Here is a 14576-nt window from a genome sequence, read left to right on the forward strand (position 1 = left end):
CTGACCTGGCCCAGAATTTAAAAAAAAAAAAAAATCCTAATTACAGTTACTCAAGCACTGTGAGTTCCTTCTCAAGCTACTGTTTTCTCTCTCTGGAGGTCAGTGCTACACAGATATCAGGGATGTGGTAGGAGTTTTATGTATCAAATGGAAATTTGGGCAGGATGACTTCTCAGGTCCCTTATAATCCTTAATTCATTGCCATACTTTAATGATGTAGCATATATAATAATATATAAATAAAAATAAAAGAACATATTTTGCCTTTGGCACTTTTAAGAACTAGTCTGGAATAACACCATCTGAATTTTGAACATGTGGTAGCTATTTATAAGACTGTTGGATATAATTTGAAAGTGATAATCTGTCACAAAGTGTATTATTAAATAGGATGACATTTTAAAGGATTTTTAGATTTGGGTTACTTCAAGTGAATTATAAGATTTTTCTTTTTTAAATAGTCCAAGATTGATCAAGACAAGTCTTTTATACTTGAGGAACACATGGACAAAATAAACAGGTACTTAAAGAGAGGTCTCAGTACATCTCTTCTTTTGGAAGGACTATATTAAATTGAATTTGCTAACATTGTAATTACATTGTGTTTAATGCACTGAATTTGAGATCAGATAGAGTGCTTTTATTTTTTCTTTTTAAAGTAGCTTCTTGCCTACTCTTTCAGGGGGGAAATAAGTCCATTATACTGAAATAATCTATCGTGCTGATTCATTTTAGTGTAAAACTTTTTTTTTTTTTAATGGGAAAGAGAGGCTAGAAAATAACAATTGAATTATCTTCGTAAAGTCATTTTTTTATGAACGTCTTATGAAGCTGATCAAAAGATTTTTTGTGCAGTGATTTGAGAGATTGATAGACTGGCTTAAGGAACAGAAGAGGAGGGATAGAAACTATTGGAAAATAAGACAATTATCTCTACATTTTAGAAGCATCAGTTTTTCACAGTTAAGATATTTATATGTAATATATACAAAAAAGCATAAGAGAAAATTTAGGCTTTATTTTGCATTAATAAAAGTAGACTGCAAACACTTACCCAGAGAAGCAAGGTTTTATTTCATCATCCTGTAAAATAGCTTGGAAAATTTTTCATTATTGAAATGGGGTTTGGGGAAAGCCTGTGTTTAGATTCATTGCTATTTTGGAAAGAAGAAATCGCTTGCAGCTTGGTGAAATCATGTGTTTCCTTTTTTATAGTTGGTTCTCGGCCAATACCTTGGAAAAGATAATTGAAAATTTACAGCAAGATGGTTCATCTTTTGCCCTAGAACAGTTGAAGGTAATATATGGATCATTTCTGTCCTGAGCGTGGTGAATCCTTGTGGTAAGGAAGCCTCTTTGAAGCCTCTTGTGTCAGAACTCTGTGGTGGTGACATAGACCACTGCACAGGTTTTTGTTTTTTTTCCCCTGAACTCATTTGAGCCTCAGAAAGCATTTTCACAAAACCTTTATCTAAACCCAAGTGCCTTGTCTACCTGCTGGATGTTGACAACAAAGCTGAGCTGTTTTTAGGTCCTGTGAGTGTAACAGAGAAAGACTTAAGGAGGCATGCCTCATCTCCTGGGAGTCCTCTTTGTCCTGGGGAGAAGCATTTAAGAACATTTTTATTAGAAGGGTTGGGTTACTGGAGTATAATCTTTTTTCTTTTTTCTTTTTTCTTTTTTTTTAAAGATTTTATTTATTTGACAGAGACACAGTGAGAGAGAGAACACAAGCAGGGGGAGTGGGAGAGGGAGAAGCAGGCTTCCTGCTAAACAGGGAGCCCGATGCGGGGCTCGATCCCAGGATCCCGGGATCATGACCTGAGCCGAAGGCAGACGCTTAACAACTGAGCCCACCCAGGCGCCCTGGAGTATATAGTCTTTTTATAATATATTGCAATTCAATTCTGCCATTAATCTATAAATTCAGTTGAATATGCAACAGATCAGTATATGGTCTTTCTAAGCAGTAGGTTTCATTTAAAAAAATGATCCTTTTTAACCTGGTCAGAGGCCCCATCTATCCCCATAGCTGAGGTTTAAGCAGTGTTTTCAGTGTTAGGCACACTTTGGTGTTTCTATGATGTCACTCAACTGGTAACAGCAAAACAAAGCTGTTTTTGTATAAAGGCGTGCATGAGTACTGACATGCTTGGAACTCTAAGTATGAGACTTGGAATATTTCAGACTTCTACACAAAGGAGAGAAAAAATTGTGTTTCCTTTTACTTTATAGAAAAGGTGTTAATAGCTTGTCCTTATCTGATAGTATTTTTTAGTTTATAGGTATAATTGTCACATTTCGGTTGTCAGAAAACTTAGAAAAGTTTAAAGTTTCACCTGTGAAGATGAAAACACTTCCCCATTGTTACTGTAGTGTCTCTTTCTCTTTTTTGAAAGATTATATTTATTTGAGAGCTGCTCTTGCACATCGGGGGTGGGGAGGGGCAGAGGAAGAGGGATAAGCAGACTCCCCACTGAGCAGAGAGCCTGACAGCCCAACAGGTGGCGAGGCTCCATCCTAGGACCCCCTGACCTGAGCAGAAGGCAGACTTAACCACGTAACTGACTGAGCTACCCAGGCACCCCTCCCATTGTTAACTATATTCTTAAGGTGAAAATCCCAAATTAGTCTCTTAGGGCCTTATTTAGTAATTAGAATTCTATTAACTTTCTTTTTTTTTTTTTTAAGATTTATTTATTTTGACAGAGACACAGTGAGAGAGGGAACACAAGGGGAGTAGGAGAGTGCTGAGCAGGGAGCCTGATGCAGGGCTCGATCCTAGGACCCCAGGATCATGACCTGAGCTGAAGACAGTTGCTTAATGACTGAGCCACCCAGGTGCCCTGAATTCTATTAACTTTCAAGGATAGGCATAAATTAGAGCAGATAGACCAGTCATATGTTTTCTTAATTCACAATAGTAAATTAATGTGAGTCTTAACAGCTTTTAGGAATGCTCACATAAATCTAGATGATCATTTTATATTTCAAGGATTCTGATGTTAAACTGGTAAACTTGTTCTCTTGTTTCCAGAGCAGTATAGAAACTAGTATTCCTGGTTTTTTCTCCCCTGAGCAATAGGCTCAGTTAAGTATGAACTTAGTAATTTCATTTGAGAATAGTCATGCAGCACATTATTACCTCATACCTATATGGTCTCACTTTAAAGCAGTACAGATATGCAGGGTGACATACTATTTTAAAACCACTGGCCTACCCCAGAACTGAGGGATAGAACTCAGTTTTCTTTCAATATTCTTTCGATTCCTCTGGTACTACGATTATTCTGCATCCAGAAGAGGTAGGTACCTGGCAAGCCACCCATCACAGCTAGGATCACGGTAGGCTAGGATCACTGTGGGCACTGTCTTCAGAAGGACAGGTTTTGATTTTTATTCAGTTGATCTGTAGCTCAATTGTGGGTCCAAAATATTAGTATCTGCTGGGAACAACATGATGTGAGGATCAAAAAATCCCCACTGAGGCTTCCCTGATAGAGCTTAGATACAGGGTTCATTTTAATTACCTCAACCAGAAACATACATCAAAAAACAGCCCTGAAGGAGAAAATCGCTTTTGGTGCCTCAGTGAAAGGTTTGCAGATCAAATGTTTGGGCAAATTTTTGAAAAGATTCTAATACTTGTGTCAGTAAGCTTCTAGGATTGCTCCTCACCCTTACTGGCCTTTCAGGGACTCCACTCTTCCTTCTGTAGGTCGCAAGGATCCAGTCTTTTTATGGTCAAGTTGCAACCATCTACTCTATGTATAAGGGTTCCTTTCCTCAGTTGCCCATGGCGAAGGACATAATCTTTTCAACATATTTGCTTATCATTAAATAAAAACATGCTTTTTTTTTAAATCCCTTCTTTAGATTTCTAAAGTTTTCACTGCTAATAACTATAGGATAGCATGGGTTAAAAAAATAACAAATATGAGTAACTCAAATTCTTTACAACTGATGCAATTTTCATAGTAGCTTAGTTTATGGCTTCTCATGTCCTTTCTTAGATTTTCTTTCAAAGTTCAATACTTTTTTTAATGCTTGTGGTTGAAATTCCTCTAATCTGCTTTTAATCCCCCTTTTGGTGTAGGTTGTTCCTGATGCCGAACAATCCATGTAAGCTATTTGGGCAATTTAGATGTCGCAATGCATAGCTCACATTAGGGAAAACTTAACCAAAGTCTCCATTTGCTGGTGCTCTTGTGTGCGTGTATGCACGTTTTAAATTGTGGTGAAATACATATAAAATATACCATCTTAACCATTTTTAAATATATAATTCAGTTTTGTTGAGTATATTCACCTGGTTGTACAACCAATCTCCGGAACATTCTCATCTTACAAAGCTGAGTGAAACTTTATACCTATTAAATAACAACTCCCCATTTCCCCCTTACTCCAGTTCCTGGCAACCACTGTTCTACTTTCTGTTGCTATAAATTTCACTACTCTGGATACCTCACATAAGTGGAATCATACAGCATTTGTCCTATCGTGATTGGCTTATATCACCTAGCATAATGTTTCAAGGTTCATACATGTTGTAGCATGTACCAGAATTTCATTCTCTTTTAAGGCTGAATATTCCATTTTGTGTATATACCACATTTTGCTCATCCATCGTTGATGGGTATTTAATTTGGGTTGCTTCTACCTTTTTGCTTTTGTGAACAGTTCTATAAACATGGGTATACAAATATCTCTTCAAAACCCTGCTTTTAGAGCCAAGATGTCCATCAGCAAATGAATGGATTAAAAAGATGTGGTATAAATATACAATGGAATATTATGCAGCCATCAAAAGATGAAATCTTGCCATTTGCAACGACGTGGATGGAACTAGAGGGTATTATGCTAAGCCAAATAAGTCAATCAGAGAAAGACAAGTACCATATGATCTCACTGATATGAGGAATTCTTAATCTCAGGAGACAAACTGAGGGTTGCTGGAGTGGTGGTGGGTGGGAGGGATGGGGTGGCTGGGTGATAGACATTGGGGAGGGTATATGCTATGGTGAGCGCTGTGAATTGTGTAAGACTGTTGAATCACAGACCTGTACCTCTGAAACAAATAATACATTATATGTTAATAAAAGAAAAAAAGAAGATAGTAGGAAGGGAAAAATGAAGGGGGCGGAATTAGAGGGGGAGACGAACCATGAAAGACTATGGACTCTGAGAAACAAACTGAGGGTTTTAGAGGGGAGGGTGGGGGGATGGGTTAGCTTGGTGATGGGTATTAAGGAGGGCATGTATTGAACGGAGCACTGGGTGTTATACGTAAACAATGATTCATGAAACACTACATCAAAAACTAATGATGTAATGTATGGTGACTAACATAACATAATAAAATAAAATAAAAAAAATCCTGCTTTTAATTCTTTTGGATATATACCCAGAAGCAGAATTTCTGCATTATATGGTAATTCTGTTTTTAATTGTTTGAGGAAGCTCCATATTGTTTTTCATAGCAGTTGCACCATTTTATATTCCCACCAACAACAGTGCATAATGTTTGCCAACTCGTTATTTTCTGTCTTTTTTCTACTATCCTAATGGCTATGAGGGGGATAGCTCATTGTGTTTTTGATTTACATTTCCCTAATGATTAGTGATACTGAACATCTTTTCATATGGTTGTTGGACATTTGTATCTTTGGGAAATGTCTAGTTCAAGTCCTTTGCCCATTTTTTAGTTGGGACTTTTTTTTTTTTTTTTAACATGATTAAGCTGTAGGAAATGCTATCCTGTTTCATCTTCCTTTTCTGGTAATAAGACTAGCAGGCTTGCCAAAGTAAAGAAGGTTCTTCAGGACCAATGAGGGAAGTGTTTATTTTTTAGAATTGCAAGTGATATCAATAATCAAAGAAATGTGAGTAGAAGAGATTGAGACCCCCCCCCCCCCAACTGTGTCAGCAAGGACACTAAGCCAAGGAAAGGTATTTCAGTAGGATCACTAATCCTTAGGAGTGCTGGAGTATGAAGTCCATGGCCAGAGAGACAGAGAAATAAGAATAAGGAACAGTGGGTCCAATTAGTATCCAGGAAGGTGTTCCTGAGCAAATGGCCAGGGAAACCAGTGTTGCTTTTGACTTGTCTTTTAGGTGTTTATACTAATTGATATAATATGACATGATTTGATATAATATAATATAATAATATAATAGGGTAGGCTATTGTGTTAAAGGCTTAAAGGGTATATAAGTTCTTTTAATTTTTTTTTTTTTAAGATTTTTTTTATTTTTATTTGAGACAGAATGAGAGAGAGAGAGCACATGAGAGGGGGGAGGGTCAGAGGCAGAAGCAGGCTCCCTGCCGAGCAGGGAGCCCGATGCGGGACTCCATCCCGGGACTCCAGGATCATGACCTGAGCCGAAGGCAGTCGCTTAACCAACTGAGCCACCCAGGCGCCCTATAAGTTCTTTTTTTTTTTTTTTAATATTAGAAGACTTTTTAAATTCTTTGGAATTTCTTCTTTCTAATTACCAGTGTGGGATTTGATTTTGAATGCTCATTTTATGAAGAATAAAAGAAACTCAGTTTTATACTTGAAGTTAATATATAAGAATATGACAAGCTCCTATAAAGAAATCATACACGTGAAAAATTTGGGAAAAAGGAGAACTAAGAATAATTAGGCATAGCTTTTAAGAAAGAAGAGCAGCAAAATAATAGCGAAATTAAGTTTAAAAGATTACTAATCTTTCTGTAAGCATTGAGAATTAGCCATATACTGTATTATAATAAATAAAGTGACAAAAAATAAAGTGACAAAAAATAAAGTGACAGGTGTTCCTGAAGAATTAAGTGCTACAGAAATTGCTCTTCTGTTTTAAACAACTAGAAAACTGGACAAAATATGTGAAACAAGTGTTTGTTAACATTGGACAATGCAGGCAGCACAGGACTGTGATTCCTGAGAGGAAGGAAACAAACAGGAAAGCCCTAAGATTGACTTGGCTTCCTTCCTGCAGGAATTTTCAGAATATTGATCTATATGTATTTTAGGTAAAACTCCACAAGACCAGGGAAAGAACCAGAGGAAAGCAGTAGTTTGAACAGTTAACAAGACTCACACAGGTCCGGGAAGAGTTTGTGTTGCCATCAGCCAGAAGGTTTACATTTTACTAGTGGGGGTAAATTAAGACTAAAGTAAAGGCTGCCGAGAACTCCCAAGATAATTCAGTAGGGAAAAGATAGTCTTTTCAACAAATGGTCCTGGAACAATTGGATATCCATATGCAAGAGGAAAAAAGTACTTGACTCTTTGTAGGGGAGGAGAAAATTCTCCTCTGTCTTCTTAGGGTCTCCATCCCAGCCTAAGAATTAAATCGACATAAGTCAGATAGATTAACTGGAGAAAAACATACAAATTTTATTAAAAATTTACATGTACATGGGAGCCTGCACAAGAGAATGAAGATCTGAACAAATAACCGGAGTAGGAAGCTTTTGTACCTTTTAGACAAATTTGTGAAGAATTGACAAGAGAAAGGAGTTTGGTCTAGTGGTAGTAAATGGTGAAGAAGTAACTGGGAAGATAAGGGTTAGTTTAACAAGGTTTATTTGTATAGATGTCTTGGTCCCATGTTCCCTGTCTCTGGTGATAAGAATATCTTCCTGCTGCTACATGGAGGGCATTTTCACATGGGAGTTTTATTTTCTGGAAAAGAAGGTCATATTGTTTCTCCAGTGCCTTTAACTCAAAATAATCTATATGCCAAAGTGTCATACCTTGAGGTAACATGCTCTGAACTCCTTCCCACCATATGCAATTCAGAGTGGATTATGCATCTAAAGGTAGGAGCTAAAGCTGTACCACTTCAAAAAGAAAACAGAAAATCTTTGTGACTTTGGGTTAGCCAAGATTTTTAATGCAAAAAGCAAGAACTGCAAAATAAAAAAAATGATAAATTGATCTTTATTATAATTAAATACTTTCTTCTTTGAAAGTCATTATGAAGAAAATAAACCACAGTTTAGGAAGAAATATATTTGCAAACCTTGTATCTGATAACAGGACTTTATTGTATATAAAGAACACTTACAAGTTAATGAGAATACAAACAGTACACCTAGAAAATGGGAATCTAGACACTTCACCAAAGAACATGTGTGAATGGCCTTACAGTAACCACATGTAAAAATGCTCAAGATCTTTAATCATTAGGAAAATGCAAATTAAAACCACAGTGAGATGTCACTGTGCATCTGTTAGAGTGGCTAGAATTTACAGTACCAACACCAAATGTTGGTAAGGATATGGGACATCTACAACACACATTGCTGGCAGGAAAGCAGTTCGGCAGTCTCTTATAAGTTAGATGTACATTCACTGCAAGACCCAACAGTCCCACCCCGAGGGATTTACCCAAGAAAAATGTAAACATACAGCCACACAGATGCTTGTACTCACACGTTCATAGTAACTTTATTCTAAGGGCCCAAAACTGGAATACTGCTCAACTGTAAGAAGGGATGAGTTAGCGCTACATGAAATAACATGGATGAATCTCAGAAGCATTGTGCCAAGTGAAAGAAAGCAGACACAACACACAGGACTACTTACTTATGATTTTATTTTTATGAAGTTCTAGAGAACACAAAATTTTAGGGAGAAAACAGATCAGTTACCTGCAGGCAGAGTTGAGGGAAGGAGAACTCTTCAGGGTGATGGAAATGTTCCAAATCTTGATTGTGGAGGTAGTTGCACAACTATATATATTTATCAAAAGTTACAGAACTCTGCACTTAAAGTGAGTGGATTTTATATCTAAGTTACACCTGAGTAAAGCTAATTATTTAAAAAAATCAAAATGACATACCTACTTATATTAAAAAAAAAAACAGTTTGACCTATAGAAGTAGGTATTATGTTTGCTGAAGGTACCCATTACACTGTGCTGTTTACTGCTATCAGTAAGAGTAATTTAATGGCAGTGTTGATGGGTATATATTGTGTCTTTGGGGAAGGAGTACAATAAACCTTAAGGGGAAAATACATCAATTTATGTAAACAGGAAAACAGCTTTCCAGTCCACTGATGGATTATCAGTGACCCTAAAACACTATCAGGAGCATTTGGGATATCATGAAAGAGCAGTACTTGATTCTTTAGACATTATCTTTGAATTTTATTTAAATTGTTAAGGCTTTTAAGAAATTACTGGAAAAGTCTTAAGATTGCAAAAAGCACTCTTGTTGGACTGGCTCTAAGCCTTTGATGTAGATAAAAGAAATACCAGTGCCCATTTCTTTAAAGTGCTATTTGGCCTTTATATAATTTTATGACCCTTCAGAATGATAAAGAATATATTTAAAAATAAAAATATTTCTGTGAAACTGCAGTATACCATGAGTTAGACTGACTTGCTCTAGTTCAGTTATTTTGTATTTCTGTTGGTTTATTGTCAATCTGAACACTTCTGGAAAAGATTTATAGATATAAGTACAAAATATGTAAGATTATTTAGAAGAGTAACCACAGTTCATAGTATAGTAAATATAAATGATCGAAATATACATGAATTCCTAATTGTTGGGGTTCCTTCTTTTGGAGTTAAATCTGACAGAACCTAGATTTTTAGAGAATGTCATAAATTACATCCTTTTTTTATATAGGAAAAAAAAAAAGACTCTAAAGCTCATTTTCTAAGATCACCTAAATCATAGAAGGAGTTGGAGCTTATATGTTTGTATTAGCCCTTCAGTCAACCCTGAGGCCTACTTGGTAGAATTATTCTAATTGTATCATTATAGGCTTGTTGACTACTGTTTTTTAAATTGTATCAATATAGACTTGTTGGATAATGCATGTTAAACTGTATGTTATTGAGTATTCAGGAAGATGCTGAGGGGAGGGACAGAGGGAGTATCCTGAATTTTTCTTTTGTTGGAAATTCCCTAGGATTTGGTAACAAAAGAAGGGTTCCTAGGATTCTTACCAAAAAGGCAATGATTATAATGCTGGTAACACTCTGAATGCAAGGACCATGTCCTGTTCATTGTTGTCTCCTCTGAAGTGTCTAATGCATAGTAGATGCTCACTAATATTGAATTGAGATGAGAATGTGAATTATTTGATACAAATAAAGGAAAAAAGAAGTTGGCTCTTTGGCATACATGAGACAGCTAATTTTTAAAGGGTCGGATAATTTAGTTACAACACTTACCAGTGTTTTACCAGGAAGTAGAAATATGTTCACCAGGTTGTGTGGTTGCAGGATTGTATCCATACACATTTCTGACATAGCTGAAGATCCAAGTCCTAATCATTTATTCAGTTTTCTGGAAGAGTCTCTGTGTTCCCTTTTTAATGAATGAGGCTATAATACATGAGCTCCTTTAACTTTCTTTCATCATCCTTTTGATTCCTCTAACACGTGTCTCACTTTCTTGCCGAGGGAAACATCCCCATCTGTGCTTTCATTCCATCCTTTCCTGCCTCATTTAGGAACTACTTGGCATCAGTCCTCTCCCTCTTTCAGTTATTTTCAAAATTTTACTTTCTTGGGTGAATGCACATTTCCTTCTGCTCTTATTTTCAAAAGCTGTCCTACTCTTACAAAAAGCCTTCTCTTAACAGTTTTTCCTCAAGCTACCATCCTGACTTTGTCTTTCCCCCCTTGCCATCAAAATTACACAAGTAAGTTTTTATTAACTTCTTTCTACCACCTGACAATGTTTTCTCCATCTTTGTTATTTTTGACGTTTCATCAGCCTTTGGCATTGATTACCTTTATAGCCTTGCATGTAGAGAGAAGTAGGCTTTGGAGTTGTCAGGCTTGGGTTTAGATTCCGCTCTGTGTGACCTTGGATACATTCTTATCAGGCTGGTTTCCTCATTTGTACAGCGTGCATACGTGTGAACATCTTTAACTGACAGCTAAGGGAAATGTGCTCCATACATATGCCATCCCTTCCCTTCCCTATTTGGTTTGGTTTCTGACACCTTGCCCTATCCATTTTTGAGGTGGGTAGTATTACAATCTCCATTTTACAAATGAGGAAACTAAAATCAATCATGTAGGAAGTGGTAGAGCTGGAATTCTACCACTGAGTTGTTGGACTCCAGAGTACAAACCCTGAGTCTCTGTGCTAAATTGCCAGTATATCTAAGAATTTTTGGAAACTAGTTTTCCTTGGGTTGTCAATGCACTGTTTTTTTAATATGGTGTCTGTTAACAGGAAATCTCTTTAATTACTAATTCATGAAATGTCTGAACCAGTGGAGCTTTTTTTCTCCTATTATTACTTTTATTTTTTAATTTAATTTTATTATGTTAGTCACCATACAATACATCATTGGTTTTTGATGCGGTGATCCACGATCCATTGTTTTCGTATAACACCCAGTGCTCCATGCAGTATGTGCCCTCCTTAATACCCATCACCGGTCTAACCCATCCCCCCTCCCCCCTCCCCTCTAAACCCCCCGTTTTTTTTCTCAGAGTCCATGGTCTCTCATGGCTCGTCTCCCCCTCCGATTCCCCCCTCCTTCATTTTTCCCTTCCTTTTCAAAGGAAATTTTCTTCCCTTTCTTCCCCTAGTGTATTTATGTGTGTGTGACACAAGCACAAACAACTGGAGCCCTTACATGGCCATTTTTTCCTGTCTGTTTCATCCATTCCTCCACCCACCCTGCCCCCCGACAACCACCAGTTCTCTGTGTTTAAGTCTGTTTTTTTCTCTTTTTCTCTTTGTTCATTTGTTTTCTTTCTTAAGTACCATATGAGTGAAATCATATGGTATTTCCTTTTCTCAGACTTATTTCACTTAGCGTTATATGCACGAGGTCCATCCATGTTGTTGCAAAAGTCAAGATCTCTTTTTTTTTTTTTTTTTAAAGATTTTATTTATTTTTCAACAGAGAGAGAGACAGTGAGAGAGGGAACACAAGCAGGGGGAGTGGGAGAGGGAGAAGCAGGCTTCCCGCCGAGCAGGGAGCCCGATGTGGGGCTCGATCCCAGGACCCTGGGATCATGATCTGAGCCGAAGGCAGACGCTTAACGACTAAGCCACTCAGGCGCCCAAGATCTCATTTTTTTTTTTTTTTAAATGATGAGTGGTTTTTTATTTTATTTTATTTATTTGAGAGAGAGAGTGAGAGACAGAGAGCACGAGAGGGAGGAGGGTCAGAGGGAGAAGCAGACTCCCTGCCGAGCAGGGAGCCCGATGCGGGACTCGATCCCGGGACTCCAGGATCATGACCTGAGCCGAAGGCAGTCGCCCAACCAACTGAGCCACCCAGGCGCCCCGATCTCATTTTTTTTTATGGCTAATACTCCTTTGTATATACATACCACATCTTCTTTATTCATTCGGCTATTGATGGACACTTGGGTTGCTTCCGTATCTTGGCTATGGTAAATAATGTTGCAATAAACATAGGGGTGCATGTATCTTTTCAAATTAGTGTTTTTGTTTTCTTTGGGTAAGTACCTAGTAGTGGGATTACTGGATCATATGGCAATTCTATTTTTAATTTTTTGAGGAATCTCCATAATGTTCTCCACAATGGCTACACCAGTTTGCATTCCTGCCAGCAGTGCATGAGGGTTTTTCTTCACATCCTCGCCAACACTTGGTTCTTATCTTTTTGACACTGGCCATTCTGACAGGTGTACAGTGATATCTCATGGTGTTTTTGATTCACTGCTGATTAGTGATGTTGAATATCTTTCATGTGTTTGTTGGCCATGTGTATGTCTTCTTTGGAAAAATGTCTGTTCATGTCTTTTGCCTGTTTTTTAACTGGATTGTTTGTTTTTGTGTTGAGTTGTATAAATTCTTTATATATCTTGGATATTAATCCCTTATTGGATATATTATTTGCAGTTATCTTCCTGCATTCAGTAGGTTGCCTTGTCATTTTGTTGATGGTCTCCTTCACTGTGCAAAAGCTTTTTATTTTGGTGTAGTCCTGCTAATTTATTTTTGCTATTGTTTCCCTTGCCTTAGGAGACATATCTAGAAAAATGTTTCTACTGTCAGTGTCAGAATTACTGCCTATGTTTTCTCTTAGGAGTTTTATGGTTTCAGGTATCACATTTAGGTCTTTGGTCCATTTTGAGCTTATTTTTTATATGCTGTAAGAAAGTGGTCCAGTTTCTTTCTTTTGCATGTAGCTGTCCAGTTTTCCCAACACCATTTATTAAAGAGCCCGTCTTTTCCCCATCGTATATTCTTGCCTCATTTCTTGTAGGTTAATTGACCATATAAGTGTGGGTTTATTTCTGGAGTCTCTTTCTGTTCCATTGATCTGTTTATTTTTGTGCCAGTACCATACTGTTTTGATTACTACAGCTTTGTAGTATTATCTTAAAATCTGGGATCGTAATACCTCCAGTTTCAATCTTTTTTCTCAAGATTACTTTGGCTATTTGAGGTCTTTTGTGGGTCCATAAGAACTTTAACATTATTCTAGTTCTTTGGAAAATGCTGTTGGTATTTTGATAGGGATTGCATTAAATCTGTACATTGCTTTGGGTAGTATGGACATTTTAACAATACTGGTTTTTCTAATCCATGAGCATGGAATCTCTTTCCATTTGTTTGTGTCATCCTCAGTTTCTTTCATCAGTGTTTTATAGTTTTCAGCATACAGGTCTTTCACCTCCTTGGTTAAGTTTATTCCTAGGTATTTTATTATTTTTGGTGCAATTGTAAGTGGGATGGTTTTCTTATTAAGTGGTCTTTTTTTTTTTTTTTTAAAGACTATTTATTTATTTATTTGACAGAGAGAGACACAGCGAGAGAGCGAACACAAGCAGGGGGAGTGGGAGAGGGAGAAGCAGGCTCCCCGCGGAGTGGGGAGCCCAACGCAGGGCTCGGCCCCAGGACCCTGGGATCATGACCTGAGCCGAAGGCAGACGCTTAACGACTGAGCCACCCAGGCGCCCCTAAGTGACCTTTTTAATGAAATTAATTGGTAGCCAACTAAGGAAGTATAGCAAAGACAGAGTTTATGTTTTGAGAATTCTAGATTATATGTAAAGTGCCAAACCAAGAAAGAGGACACAGGCAACTAGCCATGATAGTAGTTCTGAGGTACATGATTGTGGGTTATATACTATAGCCTTTTGGAAAGGGAATCATAGCTTCATTGACTTTGTAGACTAGAAAAGATAGAAGGTGGCTGTGTCAGTCCTTTAAGTTCACCTTTCAGCATTGTGAATGAAGTTCTTCCAGCTGTTGACCTGTGATCATGTGGGCACTGCTCTTGCTAGAGAAAACTAGTGGTTTTGTCAGCAAAATGGACCCCTTGTCTATTGCTGGAGAGGAGGGGCCTCCTAGCACAGTATGCAGACTGCGGTACAGGGGCCATCATCCTCATGGTCTGTAACCAGAAAGGCGAGACCGTGGAGTGGGATTGCTCCAGGGGCATTAAATGAGATCATGTGCATACAGTACTCAGGGCAGAAGGGTGAGTTCCTATGAAGATGAATCAGATGCATAAAAAGCCTTAATTGCTTTTCTCTGTTTCTCACCTTTTTTTTTTTTTAAAGATTTTATTTATTATTTATTTGAGACAGAGAGAATGAGAGAGACAGAGAGCACATGAGAG

At 37.5% G+C, this 14576-nt stretch overlaps 1 protein-coding gene across 3 annotated transcripts in view; it reads left to right on the plus strand.

Moving 5' to 3' along the window:
- HIBCH (3-hydroxyisobutyryl-CoA hydrolase) overlaps window positions 1–14576 on the plus strand; it is a 96630-nt gene that overhangs the window by 72682 nt on the left and 9372 nt on the right. For all 3 annotated transcript variants that reach the window (XM_035007535.1, XM_035007534.1, XM_035007533.1), the window contains exons 10-11: window positions 462–520; window positions 1216–1297. In XM_035007535.1, the coding sequence (XP_034863426.1) occupies window positions 462–520; window positions 1216–1297 (141 nt within the window). The remainder of the gene's footprint in view (window positions 1–461; window positions 521–1215; window positions 1298–14576) is intronic.

This window comes from Mirounga leonina, unplaced genomic scaffold (assembly GCF_011800145.1).
Source record: "Mirounga leonina isolate KUSES-001 unplaced genomic scaffold, KU_Mleo_1.0 Mir_151, whole genome shotgun sequence".
NCBI classification, from domain to species: Eukaryota; Metazoa; Chordata; class Mammalia; order Carnivora; family Phocidae; genus Mirounga; species Mirounga leonina.